Raw genomic sequence first — 21,922 nt, forward strand, 5'->3', positions numbered from 1 at the left:
CTGATAGCTCTGTCCTTGCTTCACAGCAGGGCAGTTTATTCTGAAAAATAATGTCAAAGAGTAGATTATCTTATCTATGCAATCTAATTCTAAACTCTTCTGAATGAACAGATGGTTTATGTAGCTAAGTCTTGTTTAATGGGTATATTGCTAATGACATTAGGTCAGTTCCCAGCTAAACCTCTAATGCTAATCCTTGAAAAAACAAATCCATCACATATATCCAGTCTTCACTGGAAAGCCATGGGGCAATAGATATTTATGTGGTGCTAGCAAGGCAACAGCTGTCAAAGAGCCTCTGACTTGCAGCGGAAAAATGCTTTGATCTAGGCTTTGTCTTCACGGCTTTGCAAACCAGGATTCAATTCGAATGTTTTACGGACACAGATAAGCAGGGCAGAAGGTATAAGAGTATCTGCAGATATCTTTAAAAACCTGTGTATGTGACTTTCACCCACCTCCGCACACCATACTTACGATAGTAATTCTCTTAAGTTTCATAGATTGTAAGGCACATTTTGAAAATGGCACAGCTACAGATCAGAATTAATTTTTTGCATTCCCCTCAAGAGAGATAAAATGTGTTAAACAGGTGTAACACAGGTTCCTCTGGAGTGACGTTACCAAGTACACACTACCTGCCTGTCCTCACTAAGCCTGTGTACAGCAACATTAGTGTGGATTTCAGTGGAAGAGGATCACTACAACTTCAGAAATGCTTTTGCAAACATCTGACATCCAAGTTCATAAGCAATAGGTGGACCGAGAATCCTGGTATTACAGTATGTTCAGACGTCAATGCCTTGGGATTTGCAAAACACACTTTTCTGAACAGATGCTTGAATACCTTCATGTGCCATGCATTGCCTCAGTTTTATTCCAGAACAGGTTATGTTTCTCTGAGGATATTGAGCGATATCCTTATCCTGAGGAGTATTTCAGAGTAGCAGCAGCCTACCATTACAAAGGTGGCCTAGTTACTCTGTTCAACCATCAGCTCCATGCAAAATGAGTAAGAGCTATTAAGAACATCTGCTCTAAAACAAATTGAGGCTGCTATAATTAGAGACATGTATCTGGACATATCATAAGCATCTATAATATTTTGTGCCATTGTCTCTCTTGTGTTAAAATTCTTACAAATTTTTCTACAATTATTCTGTTTATCAGTATTTCCTTCTTCACAGTTAACTATTTTCCATTCTATGTTATTTGCCCCTTTAATAATACAACTGCTGGTATTACAAATAATTACTGGCTCACAATGAGAACTGTTAAAATCTCTACCGCCCACGTGTACACACTGTGGTTTATGTAATGAAAATATTTATCCTGTTGCGGGAAACGCCATGTAACACAACTTGTGGCTTACCTTCTAGGAATGAAAGCCACGTATAACAATCTTATCCAGCATTTGTGAACTTTCCTTGCCTTGTTTACCAGGGAATTGAGATTGGACTTTACTTTTTATTTCTGTAGGTTCTGTACAGATTAAAGGAGAAGATCCAGTTGTCACTGAGACAAGAGAAAGAAAAGAAGCAAGAGATCCACCTCTCCCCCCTTCCCCTGCCAACAGCTCAGTCCGAATATAAGACCACCAACAGCATGGTCCAGCCTGAACAGGCTCCAAAGGTTGTTAATGTTGTAGTGGACCCTCAAGGCCAATGTGTTCCTGAGCTCAAACCTCCCCTGTGTGCCAGTCCGTCTCCTTTCAGAATGAAACCTGTGGGGCTCCAGGAAAGGTAGGATGGTGCTGGGCATGTTCAGGATTTATTCTGCTTTGTTATACTCATGCTGCATGATTTTGTATGTGTCTCTTCTGTCAATAAGTGGGAGACTTTGTCATACAGACATCTGAGAAGTGGGATTTCGGTGTGTTAATATCTGTCTCGTGGGTATTCTCTCCTTTCCTTTTCTTTTCATATGAGCGAAGGTCCAGAAGTTTGGGCTGAGATTAACTGCAGTACTGGAATTCTTTTTGCTAATTTGTTTTTTCCCCTTTCCAACAATCACTCCAAAGAAGTCATTTTTCATTTTCCATTCATTTTTTCCTATTTTGATTCTGGAGATCCTGGCAAGAGGCACAAGGGCTGGTTATGTTTTGTCAACAAAGGACGTTCTCATTGTCAGGAAGTCCCTAGCATGTGGGAAACTTAGAATGAAGGAATATTTACACGAACTGAGTGCATTTCCCAATCTCATACAGTGTTTCCATTATCACCTTTAGATAATTTTTCTTCTTAAATCTAGCTTTCTGTGATGGTCGGAATACAGTCCAAGGTCTACAGGCTTCACAAAAAAGAGAAAGAAGTGATTAGTAATGAAACTGACCCTTGTGTGCAGCTCCTTAGAAATACTTGGGCACCACACCTTGCTGCTCATTCTACCTTCAAAAACTGGGCCAGTGCTCTCTTTATAAAACTAGCTATTCTTCCCACAGGAGAATGCACGCTGACATCTGTCTCTCCTCTCTTAGAAACCTATATAATTTCTTGCCTGATGGCTGCAGGCCGCTTTCATAAAGCATCAGTGCTCTGAATAACTAACGTAGCATGAGCCTTGCGACTGAACTCTCCTACCGTGGCACAGATGATACATGAAAGAACAAACGCCACGCAGATATGACGGGGAAATCAGAATGAAAGGGAGACCAAGCGGAGCCTCGTCTCTGAGGGCTCCCAGAGTGGAGCAGTAACCCTGATTCAGCTTGAACCATGGGATTTCAATGACAGAGATTTTATCAATGACTTTATGAGGCACAGACAGAGCTAAGGGAGGGGGATTGATTCTTCCATGAGTAAAAGCTGCCTAGAGGCAGGGCTGTCAAAAAACATGTAGTGATATCATTGCAGCTAAAAAAATAAGGAATGGAGGAAGCAAATAAATACGTTTTGGTAATTGCTCTCATTTTACAAGACCCTAAAAATAAAGCACATGATCATGGGGATCACATAGCTAGTTTATAATACCTAGCACTTAACATAGCATATGTAATAGTTGAGAGGGACTGGGGTGAAGGAATTTGTAGAGGGAGTTTGTACTTAAGGATTGGGAAAGAAATTTTTCCATTGCTCAGACAAAGAAAATAAAAACTATTGATCTAGGATCTTAATTTCCACCACCACAGATAGGAAATCAGCATTTAATATTCCAAAACCAAATTTCATCCTTTGGATGATGTGTCAAAATGGAGAGCTGAGATACAAAGAGGAAACTAAGCCTGATGTCTGATCAAATAAAATAGGTGTTTCAGCTTATTACTAAGGAAAAAGAAGTTGAAGGAACGGAGCACTTCTGTTTCTACTGTAAAAAAACACTAATGGGCCATTGTGAAAAAGTAAAAGCAATTGTGATAACGTCCCATTCTGCAGATTTTTTTTGTCATGTTTAACAGAGTTACACTTTATCAGCCCAAGCCCACTTCTAAGAAATGGTGGTTTAAGTTTATTTCAAGCTCAGTGATACAAAGGTCTGGGGATGTGAGGCAGAGAACTTTAGGCAATAGGTTGTCTTCTCTTCCTTTGAAATAAGCAGCCATTATTATATATCTTTCTTATTTAATGACTATATCCTATACTATAAAAAATTTACACACATTTTGACACACAGAAGCATTGGAGGCAAAAAGCAAAAATGCAGCAACACATTTTGCCTCAGACTTCATCTAATGATCAGATATGCAGACAGTTTAAAACCACTCTCCACCTTTCTGCCCCACAACAACATTGCACTAGGCAACCTTGGGCCATCCTCATTACACATGGGCATGGGTCTGCCCACTGCAAGCAGCGCACTATGCACAAAACAGTCTGCCTGCAGCCCTTTTTCTGTCAGTATGTGGTGGGATCAAGCCTGGAGGTCCCCTCCTGCTCATAGCTACAGCCTGGGGGCACCCATTCAATAATGTTTGCTACCCTGATTTTGCTTTCTGCCAGGGGAAGAAGCTCTTGGCAGGCTATGGTGGATACGGGGGCTCCTTGACAAACTTAGTATTGAGATTCCTTTGGCCAGATGACTTGACAGTGGTTCCTGAGTAGTATTTTCTAACTATCCAAACTCCTTGGTTTGATTCCTTAACTTTGATCCATAGTCATGAAATGCCTGGTATGATCCAGATCTCTTCAAAAAGAAATCAGTGGACCGTGGGCCAAACCAGGGAGTGTGCCAACTGCTGTGCCCAGCAGTCTAGACAGGAAGTTTGTGGCAGTGTCACTGAAGGATGGGACAGAAAAGCCGGATGATGCCTGCCTTTCAAGCTCTCCCTGCTCTGCACACGAAGCGTTGCTTTGAGGAGCACATCTAAATGCAAAAATATGGTGGAACTGAGTTTTCACAAAGCACCAGATCAGCATCTGGCCCTCTCAACATTTCCATTTTTAATAGGAATAGCATTGGCTGGGACAGAGGCAGAGGAATTGTTAATGGACAGCTGTCCGTAGATCAAAATGTTTCTGGTAGTTTGTCCAGCTTCTTAAAATGTATTGTGCTTCTGAATACAAGAGCCAAGTCCATGTATGTTTTTTGCTGCGTACCTGGAAAGGCTCTTGCTCAGCGATTACTGTAAGACACAGCTTCTCCAGCAGATTGTGCAACATTTAACGGGCAGAACGCCGCAGGTGACTTGTGCGTGACACACGCGCGCACACAAACACCCCCCGATGCTTGGTGTCTTGCTGAGTGCAGTTGTGAGCGATTCCGGGCGCGGGGAGGCTGACACCTAGAGGTGACAGCTAGAGGTGACACCTAGAGCCGGTGGGCGGCACTATGTCGTGTGTCCGTCCCCGACTCCCCCGCCCCCCCCCCCCCCCCCCCCCCGCACCCGCCGCAGTCTCCCCAGAGCTGGCGTCGGGGTGGCCAGCATCTTCTCTTCGGCTGTAGCTCTTGGAATAGGGAAGGTGGTCACGTAGTCAGGGTGGTAGCTGGCCCAGCGGCCTCAGGAGCCGAGTTATTGCCCTGGATGCTGGTCAGGGATGTCTGTCCACTTGCAGCGTGCGGTTGGGGAAGGGAGGGAGGGGTGGTGGCCAAGAGCGGAGGATGGACCGGCAGGTGTGGAGGTAAAAGTGTTGTTAGAACAAAAAGGCACTGACCCCTTGCTATGACAATTAATGACAGATGCTGGGGCAGGCAAGTGAAGGGCTGTCTTCAGAGCCTCCTGGCATCCTCCAGATCGTTCAGTCCAGAATGCTTCTGAGTTGCTTTCTTCTGGTGTTTTTACAACTGCTGCTCCTTTGCAGCAAAGGTATTCTCCATCGGCAACCCACGCAGTGCTGTTAACTGACCGGAGGAGCGGGAGAGCTAATGTTGTTCTTCTGTGGGTGTCTTCAGTGATGAACTGTCACAATATCATAGCGCCAACACCTGAATTTGAGATGCAAATGATCTTTTTCTTGTCCCTAAGCATATCCATGAATATTGCATCAGGGTTTATTTTCCTAGTTAGGCTTTTATAGTTTCATATGAATAACATATACTTTTTCCTTCAGCAGAGTAAAGCTTCATTTTATTCTGCTGGTTGGCCCAAAATTCAGCTTGATATGAACGATCTTAGCCAAAATCAGAATCTAGTGAAGTGGGATGTGATATTTTAAATTTCATTCTGACACGTCAAGCATTGAAAGCTCTTAGAACAAGCAGTGAGTTGTTAAATCTGAGCATGGTGAGGATATAAGTATAAATAAGTTACCACACTAGCAAAGTATTCACTTGTTTTACAACTGGATTTACTTTTTCCCCAGCCACCGCTGCTGTGAGTCTTTGTTTTGGTATTATTTGTGACTAGGATAATTGTATTTCAAGTAACTAGTGCACAATATACTGTTTTGTTCCAACTAGTTACTATCTAACATAATAGCACGATAGCATAGCATGCAAAAGTACATGGAAGAAAAGAAAATGTGGAAAGCTGTTCTACTCCGTGTGTTAAAAAACACAAACAGTGCTTTGGAAATTCTTCTCAAGCATTTGTATTCTATCCCAGCCACAAAGACCTAAAACTGCGGCTATTACATCTAAATAATCAGTGGGAAAAATCACAACACTATGTTTTCTCAATCTCTTACATATTCACTATTATTCTGTCTAAAAGGGAGATGCTAGGGGCATGCAGGACTCTTGTTCAGACCAAGTAACATTTTACATGTGCTCGGTGCTAATTTTTTTTCTCTGCAAATAAATACAAGAGAGTGGAGAATATAATAGGGAAAAAGTTTGGCAAATAGAGTGAAAACCTGGCAGATAAGTGAAATAGTAAAATATTTTAAAATGTGAAATAAAAGAGTTCTGCAATGGTGTGGAAGCACTGCTGGGACACGGGAAAACAGAAGATACCCTAGGAAAGGGAAGGCAGGCAATGCCAATGTGAGCAAAACCGGAGGGGAGAGGGCTGCTCACGACATCATTCAGCCATACACTGCGCTGGTTACTCTAAGTGTGCAACCAAGTCTGCAACCTCTAGAGAAAATCACTAGGCATCAGAATAGAGAAGAGTAGGAGGAAAATCACCTAAATCAATGTCAAATGTAACTCCCCCCAGACAGATAGCATTGAATCTTGGCTTGAACTCTGTGAGAACAGAGCGTGATGTTACTTTTTCCCACAAAGCAGAGCAATACTGGAAAACCCTATGCCACAGGTAGACTGTAACCAGTGAGATTTCTCTTACCATCCTGAAGTGTCCTGTAAATTGGCAGCAGAATTCTTTTCTCCAGTTCCAATCAGTATTCAGTGGAAATACAGTGAGTATAGCTCACTGTAAGTATAATGAAATAAAAGTTAAAATAATGTGCATTATAAAGCTGCTAAATGCTTACTTCTGTCCACTTCCTTATAACATGAGAAAAAGAGATATTCTGATGGAAAATAAAGGCAATACATTTTTAAAAAAAATTTTAAAAATGTTTTCAGATAACCCACAGTAGTCTGTGGAACCCACTGCCAAAAAAGGTAAAGTTTGAGTCAGGAATGTATTAGCAAGAGGTACTCACACTTCTAGTCACACAAGTAATGAGAGCAGTTATTGTTCTCTGTCTGCCTTTGGCATCCTTCCTCAGAAACATCTTGTATTTGACACCGTTACAGAGAAAATCATGGACAGCTTGGGCTTCACCTTGGGAGGTGGAGGAAAATTCCTATGTTAATATTGATGACTATTCTCTTTTATTAGTTATTCTGCCTAGACACACAAATTAAACTATTGTTACGGCCACCTTAATGATTTCTGTGCCCTGTCAATTGCCATCTGGTTGACAAATACTGCGGATGACAAACACTAATTGTAATACCTTTTTTTCTTGTGTTAGAAAAACAATATCTGTTAAAATGAATCATTATATTAACAATACTGTATACCAAATAAATGCCCTCGTTCAACCTCGTAAGAGATGTTAGAAACATGATAAAAAACCTGATGTGCTCTTTGCTTCATTAATATAACGGCAGCTGCATCTCAGAATATCACTGTTCAACCAAATCTCTGCTCTACTAGATGAGAAAAATTTCTAACAATTATCTCTGGTTCTGTTCTGATTTTTAGATCACAGAGCACAGTTGCTGCAAATATAATTATGGTGCTGCTGATCTGTTATCTTTATATAAAACCGTCCATTGTGAGTAATCTTTCCAAGTAATGCTCAGAGAGTAGCACCTTGCAGTTGGACTACTGTAAACATGCCAGGTTTTGTAGTTTATGACACAAGCATGGGAACTTAATATATTTACAGGAAGAGGCCTTGAATTTCCTGGCTAAAATATACTAGCTTTGCATAGATTTGGAGGATAAATTTACCCTATTGTGTGGAGCTGAATATGCTTTCTGCATTCTTAATTTAAATCCTAGGGATTGTTTTCAGGAAAATGTCAGTCTAATTGTTCAAAGCCCAGCTATGTGCCAACACAAAAGCACTAGCTGGAGAACAATTTTAGGGTGATAGCCTATCAGAAGGAATTTGTAAAGCGCCAGGGACCGGTAAACCGAGTTTGAGGGGGGAGGCAGGAATTTTTGTGCTCCAGTCTGTCTCTGCCACAGACTCACTAGAAGAGCACTTCGGACATGTCACATAAACCTCCTCCAGCCGCACTCCTAACCACTGCGTAGAGACTGCCTGGCTGGCGTGTCCATCTCAGGAGATGTAGCAAAGATTAAGTACTTAACCTGAAGTACAGGAAAAGTCCTACGTGCTACTATTTGTGCATTTAAGAAGAGTGATTGAATACAGTAAAAAAAAAAAAATAAAAAATCTTTGCACCACTTTCTGAAGGACCTTAAAATGCGTTTCTCTCATTTGGCAGACCTCTCAGCTGTATTCTGTCCTGGTCTGTAAGATGCACTAATGAATTCAATACCCCCAGAAATACGGCACTGAGGCCAGCTAGCAGAGATTACTTTGTGTACATACTGCCAAGCTCCCTTTACCTCCAAAAGAGCAGGGGCTGGATGCAGACTGCCTACTGGGAATCGATTGTGCATGTGCTGGTTCCCAAACTGTGCCAGTGAATTGCTTTGGAGCGCTCTTGTTGGCAAAGGCTTAAAAACAACCCAGAGCTGCAAGGCTTGAAACATAACAATATCGATTACCAAGTTTCAGTGCCTGGAATTGTTTCCTGGCACTGTTTAATTTCTTTTTCTAGATGTAGCTTGCACATGAAGAAGCACACAGCTGGGGTAGCAGCTGACATGAGGGGAGCAGTCCTGATTGTGGGCAGCTGCTTATGGGCTGTGCCTTTTAGTAATGCTCCTTTTGGTGTAGGGTCTCCCCACAGCCCAACGTTGTGGCTTCCCTTCCCCTTGGGCGATCTCAACTAGCCAGAAGGCCACGCCGTGGCTGCTGGCACCTGCATCTTGGGTACAGGGTAAGGGCAAGGGCTGAAAACCTTGGGCTACTGAGGTGGGAGAAACCGGTCAAAGTAAAGGGGAGCATGAAGTGGGATCCAGCTCTGAGGGTCTGTGAGGTTAGTGCCTGAGGGGTTTGTTTTAGCACGGGGATACATGGCTAGAGAGAGATTAATGCTTTACCTCCAACTTGCCTTCGTGTAGTGTTTCTGTTAGTGCACAGTCACTCTGTAAACTTTTTGCAAGCACTGGACCTTTGAGTTGCACAAATGTCTGTTCTGTCCAACCCATTGCAGACGTCTTTGCTTATCTGCAGTGTAGGAAGAGGGCAGGAATGTGAATTGTCCCCTTTCTCTGGAGGGGAAGTGAACTCAGGCACTAGCCTAACAAAGACCCTTTAAAAACCGTATTTTAACTGTTTGACTCCTGGCTGGTTTAGAAGGTGTTTTGGTTGTGGTTCAGAGCTCTTTGAAGAAAATCTCTGTGGGAGTTATGATCTAAATAAATAGATGCAAATAATAATGTGCCACTGCCCAAATTTACACCCACAATCTGTTTCCCTGTGTCTGTAGTGCCTCCTGTTTCTTTTACTCTTGCAAAGAACTAAAAGCTCTTCAAAGCATGTGACATTCATTTCTGGGAGTGGATAATTTGGTCAAATTAGCCCACCCTTATTTGGAGAAATTCTTCTGGTGCAACTTCATGGTCCTCCCAGATGCTGGGGAGTGCTCAGTTTAGCACGCTGCCCATGCCTACCCTTGGTTTTGCCTTTTCTGTCTTGTGAGATTTAGTCAGGAATTTTGTAATAATTTTATTGTATTCCCAGGTCTCTTATCTGGCGTTTATTCTTGTTACTCCAGTTGCTACTGGTTTTAGCTTGTACACAGGAAACCGCAGTGCCAATCAGTGTCGTTCCCAAGGTGACAGGAAACCCTGTTTGGTCGGATGTTGATTGTGCTTGTCTTTAGTGCTCCACCCATCGCATTTTCTTCCTTTTTGGCTTAAGTTAAGACAAATTAATCAGTGGCCGCCATCTGGTAGACAGTTTTGGTGGTTTTGCAGTGATTCGTCCAGCTGATCTTTTGAAAAGCAACACACAGCAGAAGAAACTGAAGGGAAATATCCATGTTAATATTTAAATGATTCTTAGGCCTAGGATCCAACAAGCTGTTGTTGCCCTGGCCACATGAGTAATTTGAGTTGTGTGAGTAATCCCCTTGTCTTGTCCAGCAGCGGGTTTGGGATTTTAAGCACCATTTGGTCAGAGGGTTAAATTCTGACGCAGCTTTCCAGTGACTGATTTCCTCAGCTCTTCACTGCTTCTGCTTCGTTGCTGTGGTTGACTATCCCAGGCAGGGTTTCTGTGACTGCTTCACCAGCTGTCCTAATGTGCAGGCAGGGTGGGACATCTGGGAATGTGAGGAGATGCACATTAACTGAACTTGAATGCTCCAAGTATCTCGGCTCAGCCCATAGCAGGATCTGTCCATCTGGGACATTTACACCAAAATACATCACCTTTTCACATCAGCAGGTTGGAAAAGCCATTCTAAGGGACAAAGTGAGGGAGAAGAGAACCAGTTTCACTATGAGATTGCATCTCATGAGTCCTTGACTAGAACCCACAGGTACTGGTTTCAGTAAAACAAACAACTGATGTAGAAGGGAGCATCCTTATCAGATATACAGGGTTTTCAATTTTACAAAAAAGGTTGGTTTTTTAGAAGTAGAAGTCCCCTTGAATGCACCTATTAATGTCTGAAAAAAGGCGAATGCCTCAAATTAAACCAGAAATATACACCTTTCCTCTTGTTTTGAATCATAGAATCACAGAATAGCTTGGGTTGGGAGGGACCTTTAAAGGTCATCTAGTCTAACCCCCCCTGCAATGAACAGGGACATCTTCAACTAGATCACATTGCTCATAGCCCTGTCCAATCTGACCTTGAATGTTTCCAGGGATGGCACATCTACCACCTCACTGGGCAACCTGTTCCAGCGTTTCACCATCCTCATAATAAAGAATTTCTTCCTTATATCTGGTCTAAATCTACCCTTTTTTTGAAATGTATTTCTCACTGATAATGCCATTCCTTCTGGTAAACTGTTCTGCAGGGTAGCCTAAAGCTGAATTTAGCTCAGTTCCCCTTAATTTAAAATGTTAGGAACAGACACAGAACACAGTGGAAGACAGAAAAGAAAAACATCAAAGCACGTCCAAAACTGCAATATAAAATGCCCAAGTATATCTTTGAATTGCAGGAAGCCATGTACTGGACAGTACTTACTAAGCGTCCAGCTTATATTGTAGCCATCAGTTAGTATTCCAGGGCATGAATCTATTCTTTGAATACAATCATAATTCATTTTATTTCTGTGCATTGTCAGGAGAACACTTATTAATTATGACAGTTGACTAATTAAACTGCTACTTTTCAGAAAGAAACAGTTCTGGAAATTCACCAGAGATCTCTTATGCAGTCAGAGCTAGTATATACAGAAAGCTCAACATTGCTAGCAGAAATGTCCTTTATTTGCAAATACGCCTTTCCTCAAAGAATACTGCATGTAAATCTGTGGGTCAGGCTATTTCTCAGCTCTTATGGGAAATCCTCCTTAGCATTTTTGCTAATATAGTACCCAAGATCCCCAGTCACAGATCAGGATTCCTCTCTGCAAGGCTCTGTATACACACAAACAGATGAAGTTATTCTCTATCCAAAAAGCTTACAATCTAAGCATTAGACAAAGTAGGAGATGAGTACGGACAATCAGGCAAGCCTCAGGAAATAGAGAAGCAATAGCATCATGGCAGAGATGAGGATGCCCAGAGTATGCTATGAGAATGGCTCAGGCCAAGAAATACTGCCCAGAGGCAGCAGCTGATTTCATACGACACTGACATTTCAGCCAGGTTCTTACTAGAGTTGTTTGTCTGCTTTGATACCATCACATTCAAGCTGGTGCATCAGTTTGGTTTGACTTTGAACCTTTGCTGAGTATGGCCAACATACCTCAGGAGCTCTTCTCATTATTCTCATGGTAAGGCAAGTGAGACATTAATTGGTTAAGTGACTGATCCAAGACCATATTGCAAATCAGTGCCCTACCTTCATGAAATACCTGGATTCTTGAACTCTTCGTTCATTTTTCTAACTGGTAGAGTCTGTAAGAAGCTACGATGGTGATATTTCTTTCTGCGACAGGGACTTCCCTTATGCTCCCTATCAAAGAATATACTTTTGATGCTTAACAAACTGTGTGTATTGTTGTTATTAATTTATGGTAGCTATAATTATCCCTGTTATGTTAATACTGTGATTTGATAACAGGAGCAAAACAGAACACAGCGACTTCAAATAACTGCTCAAATATGCGATAGGCATCAGAAGGGGAAGTACTGTATATAATTCCCACACAGAAAAATGTCGTTAAGTACAATGTTTCTCTAGGGAACTCAGTCCCGATGCTTCAAGGTGACCAATAGCAGCTCCCTGGAAAGCCGTGCTTCCAGCAAGAGATGGGGCCGGTGCTGAGCAGGAGGCAGCTGAGCCTGACCTTCCACTTCCCACCGTCCCCCTGGCAGCCGCATCTCCTGTCTTTGAGATGTCTCAAATCCTTCCTGAGTTTTGGCAAATTCCACTGGAGCACTGCTGCATAGTCCAGAGGCTTCTCAGCTCCTTTCGCTGGATTTGATAGTGGATGTAACAGCGTAGCCTTACAACAAATGAAGGAAAACAATCAGAACAGCAGGAAAGTACACAACAGCTAATAAATCCAATTTGCATGGTCTTGTTTCACTTTAGAATCTGTTCAGCCTGTTTTGCCTCTGTGGATTGATAGAGGTATCTGGGAAGAGAATTTGGCCCACAGAGCACAATACTGAATAGGTCTGCAAAAGAAGGCGGCATTGTGGAAAGCAGAAAGCTGGTATTGTAATTAATCCCAAAGGTAATCCTCTGGCTACAGAGAATGCATTTGCAATTTACTAATAATATTAGAATAAAATAAATGTTTTCTGCTTCATCACAAGGTTTTTCCCAAATGTAGATGGCCTAAATACCCCTCTTGTCCCCATGTCTAGTCTTCACTACTGCCTGGCTCCCAGCTACAGAGCTCATTGTCCTGGGACAGTGCAGAGGTCATAAGGTGGGCTAAGCAAGCGATCTGAAGGAAAAATCACAGAAGAGAAGACACCAGACACAAAGATGTGGAAGAAAACTTTGGTTCAGGATGTTCCTAAACTACAGATTGCCAGGAGCTGGAGGGTATACTAAAAATAAGTAACAGTGTTAATTAAGTGATCAGTAATTCCTGCTTACTTTGTTCTTGTGTTCTTTCCCTAAACCTCCTCTTGCTGGCCATTGTTGAAAACAGGATACTGGTCAACCTTTGGTCTTAAATAGTACGCCAAATTTACATTCATATTTCTACATCACTCCCTTCAATGTATGTTAATCTAACCTGTGTTACATTATTAGCTGTATGGATCCCTGTGTGTTGAGAGCGTTTGTACTGAGATAGATGGGGTGGAGGTGGCATTGGGAGGGAGTTCAGTTTATCTTTCAGATAAGACTTCTTCTTTCTCTTTATTTTGTAATGCAATGTGCATTTAGAGAAACACTGCTTTTATCAGAGTCCTTGAATTTCCCTCCTCTATTCAAATTCATAAAACTGAATTTAAATCAAGTGATTTAAGTTTCATAATACCATGAATCCTTTGCTAATAAAAACCGTGAATCTGAAGCAATTATTATTATTTCACTCTGAAATTTCCAATCTGTACTGACTCACTGATGGTGTGTATGAGGAAGAGTAGATCCAGAAAGCCTTCCCTCTGGTCCATGACTTCATCTCTAGACAAAAGTACAGATGCATTTTCCTTCTTTAGAGCTCAGCCTGTGCACTCCCCTATAGGACTATCTCTGATGAAGGCAGGCAGTGGGCTTCAAGGGACCTACTTACCTCTGTAGAAAGGAGCTCCAGGTCACTTACCTGTCTGTTCCTCATCAGCTGCTTAGCCCTAAATGGGACTTGGCAATACCTCTTTTAAAAATCTATCTAATCTCTGAAGTGCAAGATAAACTACACCTGGGTATTGCAGACATTTACAGCTGTCTTTTAAAAGCATTCAAGCATTGCTCCATTTCAAATCGCAAGCCTAAGTGGATTTCCTGAACTTCATTTTCAAAGGGAATCCAGGCACTTTACACATCAATATACTTGCTCGAGCAAGCCTTCCCAGAGAAAGAAAGGCTGGAAAGGCACAATACTAAAGTGAATCAAGAAGAAAAAGCTGGGAAGAGAGAAAGGTTTATATACCTAGCTTAGGTGTCAGCTCTGGAAACTTCAGAAGCAGCCAAATGGCAGACCTAAGTGCACATATATGGTTCTTGTCTCTAAGACCCTAAATCCCATCAACTCTTAGTATAACTTAAGCACGTAAGTCACTCTGGAAATGGGGCTGTGCTTTCTGAAGTGTGTAAGATAAAAGGATCTTTAGTCTGTACAGGCAGCCTTAGATGCTTTGTCCACTGTGTGACTGGGTGGAGCAGTTTTGCTGGCTGCCTTTAGGAATGTCCATAGATGGCGCAGCTCTGTTGAGCAATGGTGTGGGTCTGGAGGTTTTGCATTCTTCAGGAACTGCTGCTGTTCAGTAATTTCTTCAAAGTGCACTAACAATTCATTTGTCCGCTTAGAAATCTTCTGTGTGACACTTGCAGTAGTTTAAAGATAATGAAGACCAAGTCAAATAAACAAGAAATGTCCTTTTTTATTATCTTAAGGTTGACAGGGTGTAGTAAACGCCTCTTTTCCCAGATGTTCCTTCCTGTCTTTCCCAAATGGCAAACTCACCAGGAAAGAACTCATTGTACTGATTAGTCTTCAAGTCACAATAAAAAATAATTTTCTCTCACTGATACTGTCTAAAGATACTGTCCATTTACATTAAGAATACTCCTACTCATGATTTTTCCAGGTCAGCCAATTTTGATTGAAAGAGTGTTGAAGGACATTAATGCTTGAATAGATTATATATTTGCATGTTTGGATTTAAGGGTTATAAAATGTATTCCTTAAATGAGCAGCAGGTGCAGGATGGATGTAGAGTTTGTGCTTAAGAGATTAATTAGTATGGAACACATGAAGCTAAATTCACTTATTGATAAGGCTCTTGTTATGAAAAAGAAATACAACACACATTTTTTTTCATCTAAAAGCTGAAAAATCTAAGATCAGTCCATTATTTATTTGTTTACCATAGGGCTGACCAACTAAATAGCAAAAAAACTCAGTTAAAATGTCTTGAAAAAAACACTTCCTAGAAGCTATTACTGTAGTGTTGTACCTCTCTGTTCTCATTTATTAGATCAGTTTGCTTAGATAGGCTACAGTTCTCTGAATACTGCAGGCAAGCACCCTCTGGGCATGCTGTGGCGCCCAGCAAAAAAGTGAGCCTTGTGTGTGCTGGGAAAAGTAATCAGGCTTTGCACCTGGACAAGAGATCTAAATGGGAAATGATGGTATCTGGCTACAGCTTCTCCAAGGCACCATGGAGGTACTTATGAGCTAAAATCACCGAGGGGCAACTCATACAAGTGTGATAAAAAGTATTTTGCAAATTGATTATTTTTTTCTAATTTTCAAGCAAAAGATACAGCAGACAGAATACGTAGGATTTTTTAAAAGTTCTTGTTGGTTTACCTTCAATAAATGCATTTTCTGAGCTCATTAAATTGTGCATTTGTTTAATCTGTGCAGCCCTAGAAGCTATTTGTTATTCCTCTCCATTCTCTTTTCTCTTTCCTTATTCTTTTAATCTCTTTTGTTTATATTCATTGTAGCTTGTTTTAAATTAGCGTGTGCATTAATTGGAGAGAGAACAGGTCATCCAGTATGTTTGTGCAATGAGGCCTCCAGTATGAAATAGAGTAATGCTGTAATGCAAGCAGATAATAATAGCAATAAACAAGACTGTATTCAATTAAAGCTCTACCAAAGCAAATTAACCATACATTAGTAACCATTTATTCAGCTCTGAAAAACCAACTCAAATAAGCATAAGAAATTAGCATCTTCATTTATTTTTATTTCTGAACATTTAACTCAGTTTTCAGTCATGCTGAAAACATGTATATGTGAATATGAATCAGAAATAGAGCTTTATGTTACCATTCAAATTTTATTGGAGAGAGAAGTTTGCGTGACAAAATGCAATTTGATTGTAGAAATAATCTACAGGAAAAGATGGGAGGTTGTATAAGCTTTGCGTTTTTGAACAGCCAGTTCCCGTAGCTGAGCGGCGTAGCCTTATCGAGGGCAGAACAGGAGTGAATTGGCAGTACATTAGAAAGCATGATTAAAAGAGGGAAAGTTGAAACTACTCTCATGTCAGCTGTTTTCCTCTACAGGATATTGAGCCATTCCTGTCCTAACCAGATACTGATTGCTTAAAACTTAGTCCAGAAGTACTTGTCAAAACCATTTCCTTAGCTCATTTTGACATGCCGAGCTGCGAGTAGATCCTGAGAATTGTTTGCAATTTAGTGCTAGAGGTATTGGCCTGCTCTCGCTTGGGGCTGTGGGAACAAGATCAGACCCTCTGGAGAGAACATGAAGTGCCTCCACTTTCCAGAAAAGCTATTTAAACTTTATAGCTGAGGCTCCTGATCAGGTTTTATGGACTCAGAGAGGGCTGGAGGATGCTGCCAGGTGCTGCCAGGAAGTTTCTTGTAGCTAGGAGGCTGCAGAGGAATCGAAACCTTGCCTCACAGCAGCCATATATCCCTCCTCTTCTCCTTTCAGTAGGCACACAGCTTGCTGTCATTACTTCCAGATCCCTTCCTCAGAGTGAGAGGCAGGAAGCGTCAGTTTTTCAAGTGGCAAATAAAGTGGAAAAAAATAATAATGCGATACTGGAATACTATGAGGAGAGCCATGTGATAGAGCAAACATGAGCAGAAATGGCAGATGTTCTTTCCAAGAAAATGCATAATAGAATAGGATCAGCATAGTTCATCCTATTGCCTCTCCTGTAGTACTAAGCTTAAATATCATCCGTCTATGGCTTTCTCGTGATAGGTATTAACTTCAGGGTTATAGCCAGATTACTCCTTCTGCACTGTAAATGAGGTCCTCTGGTTGGTGAGATCAGGCTGCCCACACAAATGACTGCAGGATTCGTCTTGGCTGCAGATGACTGTGAGGCAGACTAGAAATATTATAAATACCAGTAATATTATAATGATTGAATTTCTAAGCAAGCTTGTGGAAACATTGAGCTAATATCTACCTGTCTGTCCAGGATCTCCTCTCTGGAGAGGAAAAATCGGAGGCTTTCAAAATGAGGCCAGGACCCTATAGAAATAGGGAGGTCCACTGTTCCTAAGCATGACAGGAGGTTAGTAGGTAACTTCTGGTGTTTTAAGTAGCACTGGTATGTCAGGGGATAGCAGAAGAGTGGGGAAGACCAAGTTTTGACCACCTGCACAACCAAATGCTGAAGGTGGAACTCTAGTTTTGCATTTTTTATTTTCATGCATAGCAAAGTTGCTGGAAAATGTGTTGAGTGGAACAGGTCCTTCAAGGTATCGGGCTGTATCAATTTAGACTAGCCACCATGCATATTATCCTTCAATGCAAAGTAAATCAGTCATTTTATATTAATTTTCTATCAAAATCAGTTTGTATCCCTCTGCTTTTTAAGTAAATGGTTGACATAAGTGATCCTGAATGTTGAAATCAGCTGAAGAGAAATTACCTTTGGAAAAGAGTACCTATGACAATTGATTGCAAAATGACTTAAGGTAACTTGATAAATGACACAGACTTAGGGAACCTGGGGTTTTAGTCCTGCTTCTAACACTAATTCTTCCTTGGCCTTGTTTGTTGGTTGATTGCACCTTCTGATTCTCAAGTATCACAGAATCATAGAATATTTTTGGTTGGATGGGACCTTTGAGATCGAGTCCAACCAACAAAAAAAAAAAACCAAAACCAAAAAAAACCCCACCAAAACCAAGAAAAACCCCCAAAAAATCCCAGAACACCAAACACCAAAACCAAACCAAAACAAACACCCACAACCACACACCACACCACCCACAACCAGACACAAACCAACAGTCTTGGGCACTAGAGCATGCCCTGAAGTGCCGTGTCTACATGTTTCTTAAATACCTACAGTTTGGGTGTGATATAGGTTTAGTTTGTTTAAAAGTATCAATAACCCCAGGTCTGAGAGAGATCCTAAGAGCTGCAGCACTTGTTCAAGTGAAAACCAACTGCAACCTGAAATTGTCAGCAAGCAAAGCATAGATCATTTGCTAAACTGAGTTTTCATCACAGATCTGCCAAACACAGCATATAGCATATGCATAGCATCCATATAACAATGCTACATAGGACACCTAGGAGTGTAAAAATAAAAAAGTACATTGTATGCAATAAGTACTATGTGCAAATATTTATATATTAGGATGACACTCATGTAGTTACATAATGAATTTTTTATTCATTATTTTCTCAGACTATTACTGATTATATTGATAAACCTTTGTTGAAAGTAGGAGTAAATAAGAGGATAATTACATTCATGGGTATTGTATATTACCAGAAATTGTGGGGATTTCTATCGGAATAATCTCCAATATATGCTGCAGCACAACAGAAACCCAAAACTTACAAGCTGTACATTTCCAAGAACAGAACGTAGACCTAAGAAAAAAATGAATCTTCTTTTTTCAAGTTTGGGTGGTCAATATTGGATTTTTACCACATGCTTAGAAGATTTGTTTGAGACAGCATGCTGATGGTCAGAAAAAATCCGAGAGATTACCATACCCATGAATGCAACCATACTCTCATTCAGCCCTGTTTTCCCAAGGCATACTGTTATATCAGCAGTACAAGGTGATAATATGTGTTTCAGGCTAGCGTGTACAGAGCAAGGCTCATGTATAAGCATTTCTGAAAAGTACATAAACTGTTCTTATGCTTGTTAGAAGCAACTATTTAACTATGAATGTTACTTTAAAATTTATCAAATTATATTTCACTTCAAATGACAGTCATCTCAACCTTCTGAGGACTGACTGTAATGGATATTATAAATCTGGATTTGTGAAGAAATGTCTCAGTCATATATTAGATCTGTGTTACTGTTTGCCAAAGGATTAACAGGATTAACAACAACGATATTGTGTCCTTTTCTGATTTACTCTGCTTTTCACACCCCATTGCAGCTTGATGTATCACATTTATTCATCTACTTGACCATGTTTTTTCTTAGCTATTTTTCTAAAAGCAGCAGGAAAGCAGAAACTTATATTTTTCCATTGTCCCTTTTTACAAATTTTTCTTTTCCTTTGAATTACTCTACTGAAACATAAAGCTAGATAAGCAAATGAAGTCTGGCACTGGTAAAGTAGTAAGTGGTGGAAACCATGTGCCTAATTATGCTCTCCCAGTGCAATTGCAGCAGTGCAAAATCCACCTGAATTCAGTGCATTTGCTGATGAGATGGACCAGCAAGGGAAAAGAATCAGGACCCATGTCTAGACCCAGGCTGTGACCACTAGAGAAATAAAACACACAGGGGAATTGTGGTGTTTCTCCCATCATCCCTGCAGTAAAACCCAGGGAGAGTTGCCCTGCGGAGCGTGCCCTGGTGCAAGTGGGATCTGAGGACCCAAAGCGAAGTCCCTCCCCAGCAGCCACAGCCAGTGCTGCTCTTCCCGCTAATTAATGGCTTCCTTCCACCTGTGTGGCTGACACAGGTCCCGCCTCGGCTGCGCAGAAGCTCGGCAGAGGGACAGAGGACCAAGGGCACAGAAGGAAGCGCCTCCCGCGTCTGTGATGCCGGGGTCGGAGGGCAATGGCTCTTGGAGGGCAGCAGCCGCCACTGCTGCTCCCAAAACCACTAGAGAGGATGAAAAGCCAAGGACCGGGAATCTGGGCGTTGCATTTTTCAGGAGTGCTGAATAAACATGGGAATGTGTATTTAAAGAAATTACCCAGCTTAAATAAACAATTGGGAAAACGTGTCAGGTAATTGGATTTTCATAATCACCAGCTATGGCTTAATTTTAGGGTCAGGGAAGACCTGGAAATGACCTTGCTAATGATTAATAGGCATTAGTAACCTGGTGGCCCTCCGAGGTGGACAGGTGGAGCTTCCTTTTCAGAGTTTTCAAACAAACATTGAATTAATCTTCTTTTTTTTTTTTTTATCATGGTATGTAATAAAATCTGCTTCTATAAATGTATTATTAAAAATATGCCAGTGGATTCTCATCAGTGGACTTGTTCCTATTACCCAATTGAAAAGAGGGCTGTGAGTATGTAGTAAGACCCCCCTCTGGGATACTAGACAATACACAGACACAAGTGGTTTCCTGATTGCACTTATTCATGTACCCAGCGATGAGGTGGCTGTCCCAGCTGGTGAAACTTCAGAAGAGTTAGTCTCATGCTGATTTTAATGTAATGTGTAATGTGGTGTCCAGCTCTGGAGCTCTCAGCACAGGAAAGACATGGACCCATTGCAGCAGGTTCAGAGGAGGGACACAAAAATGATGAGAGGCATGGAGCACCTTTCCTGTGAAGAAAAGCTGAGGGAGAAGAAAAGCCTCCAGGAAGACCTTATTGTAGCCTTTCAGTACTTAAAGGGGGCTTATAAGAAAGATGGGGACAAACATTTTAGGAGGCCTGTTGTGATAGGACAAGGGATAATGGTTTTAAACTGAAATAGGGTATATTTAGACTAGATATAAGGAAGAAATTTTTTACAGTGAGGGTGGTGAAACACGGGAAGAGGTTGCCCAGAGAGGTGGTAGATGTGCCATCCCTGGAAACATTCAAGGTCAGATTGGACAGGGCTCTGAGCAATGTGATCTAGTTGAAGACGTCCCTGTTCATTGCAGGGGGGATTGGACTAGATGACCTTTAAAGGTCTCTTCCAACCCAAACTATTCAATGATCTGTTATTCTATGATTCTATGACAGTGTTGTCACAAATGTTTACAATTTGTCAGATTACTCCCATGGTGCCCCTCCCCATCAAGGCACAACTTCGAGGGGATGCTGGGGGAGGTGTATCATAACAGTCTTCTTTAATTTGGCACAGACTATTAACATGGGAAACATAAAGAATATAAAGTTATTTAGAAGGTAGAAAAGGGTTGTAAGTATTCAGAATTAGGGGGAAACCCATCTGTATGGCTCCATCTCTCTAGTTTGAAATGGAAAGATACCTGTGTGTAGTCAAGAAATACATATACATATCTCCAAGAAAAATGAGTTGTCTGACTTGAAGTATCACTGGTCTGATTGTGATATCTTGATTCAAAACCTATTGGAGACAAGGGACAGTTAGCAAAAAAGGGCTTTGATTTACGCGGTATCTCTTTGTTGCTCCATGGCCAGCCTTGTGCAGTCCCTCCAATAAGGTGGGAAAAGGTGGGCTCACTGCCTAACCTCTTTTCACCCAGGCAGTAATAAAGAATCATAGAATCATAGAATCGTCCAGGTTGGAAGAGACCCTTGGGATCATCGAGTCCAACCATCTACCCTACACTACAAAGTTCTCCCCTATATCATATCCCCCAACACCACATCTAAACGAAGTGAATTGTTGATTTTTACTCTTTTCTACATAAAGTAAAGAATTTAGCTGTTGGAGGAACATAGAGAACACAAGGAGTCCAGAGCAGGACCTGAGATTAAGCATCTTCTATAAGGACATACAAGCGTATGATAGGTTCAGGTCCTCCCTCATCTTTCAAGACAAGGCAATATGTCCCATTTTCAGCCCTATTCCTCAGCATGGTCTTGAATGCAATAAAGAAGTCTGCATGATGAATGTTAATATTGGCAATAGTTAGTATTGCTAGTGTAAACATTATTAAAATATTTTTATTAACTGAAGCATACTTCTTCAAAAGTGTTCTTTGAGGTGCCCATTTTTATGGAAGAACTACCTTTAGAGCTATTATCTATTGTATATCCTCTTATGGACTTTCTAAAAAAACTGCTATCTTTTAGGTAGTTATTTTCTGCCCTGCCTTCAGTTTTTAGTCAATGTGTAGCTTTTGA

The 21,922-nt window shown here is 41.2% G+C and overlaps 1 protein-coding gene across 1 annotated transcript in view; it reads left to right on the plus strand.

Annotated features, from left to right (window-relative positions):
- Positions 1-21,922, plus strand: part of PTPRR (protein tyrosine phosphatase receptor type R) — a 156,203-nt gene that overhangs the window by 95,974 nt on the left and 38,307 nt on the right. Inside the window, exon 6 of the mRNA XM_074167596.1 lies at positions 1,480-1,742. Within this exon, the coding sequence (XP_074023697.1) occupies positions 1,480-1,742 (263 nt within the window). The remainder of the gene's footprint in view (positions 1-1,479; positions 1,743-21,922) is intronic.

The sequence above is a fragment of the Numenius arquata genome, chromosome 2, assembly GCF_964106895.1.
Source record: "Numenius arquata chromosome 2, bNumArq3.hap1.1, whole genome shotgun sequence".
Classification (NCBI taxonomy): Eukaryota; Metazoa; Chordata; class Aves; order Charadriiformes; family Scolopacidae; genus Numenius; species Numenius arquata.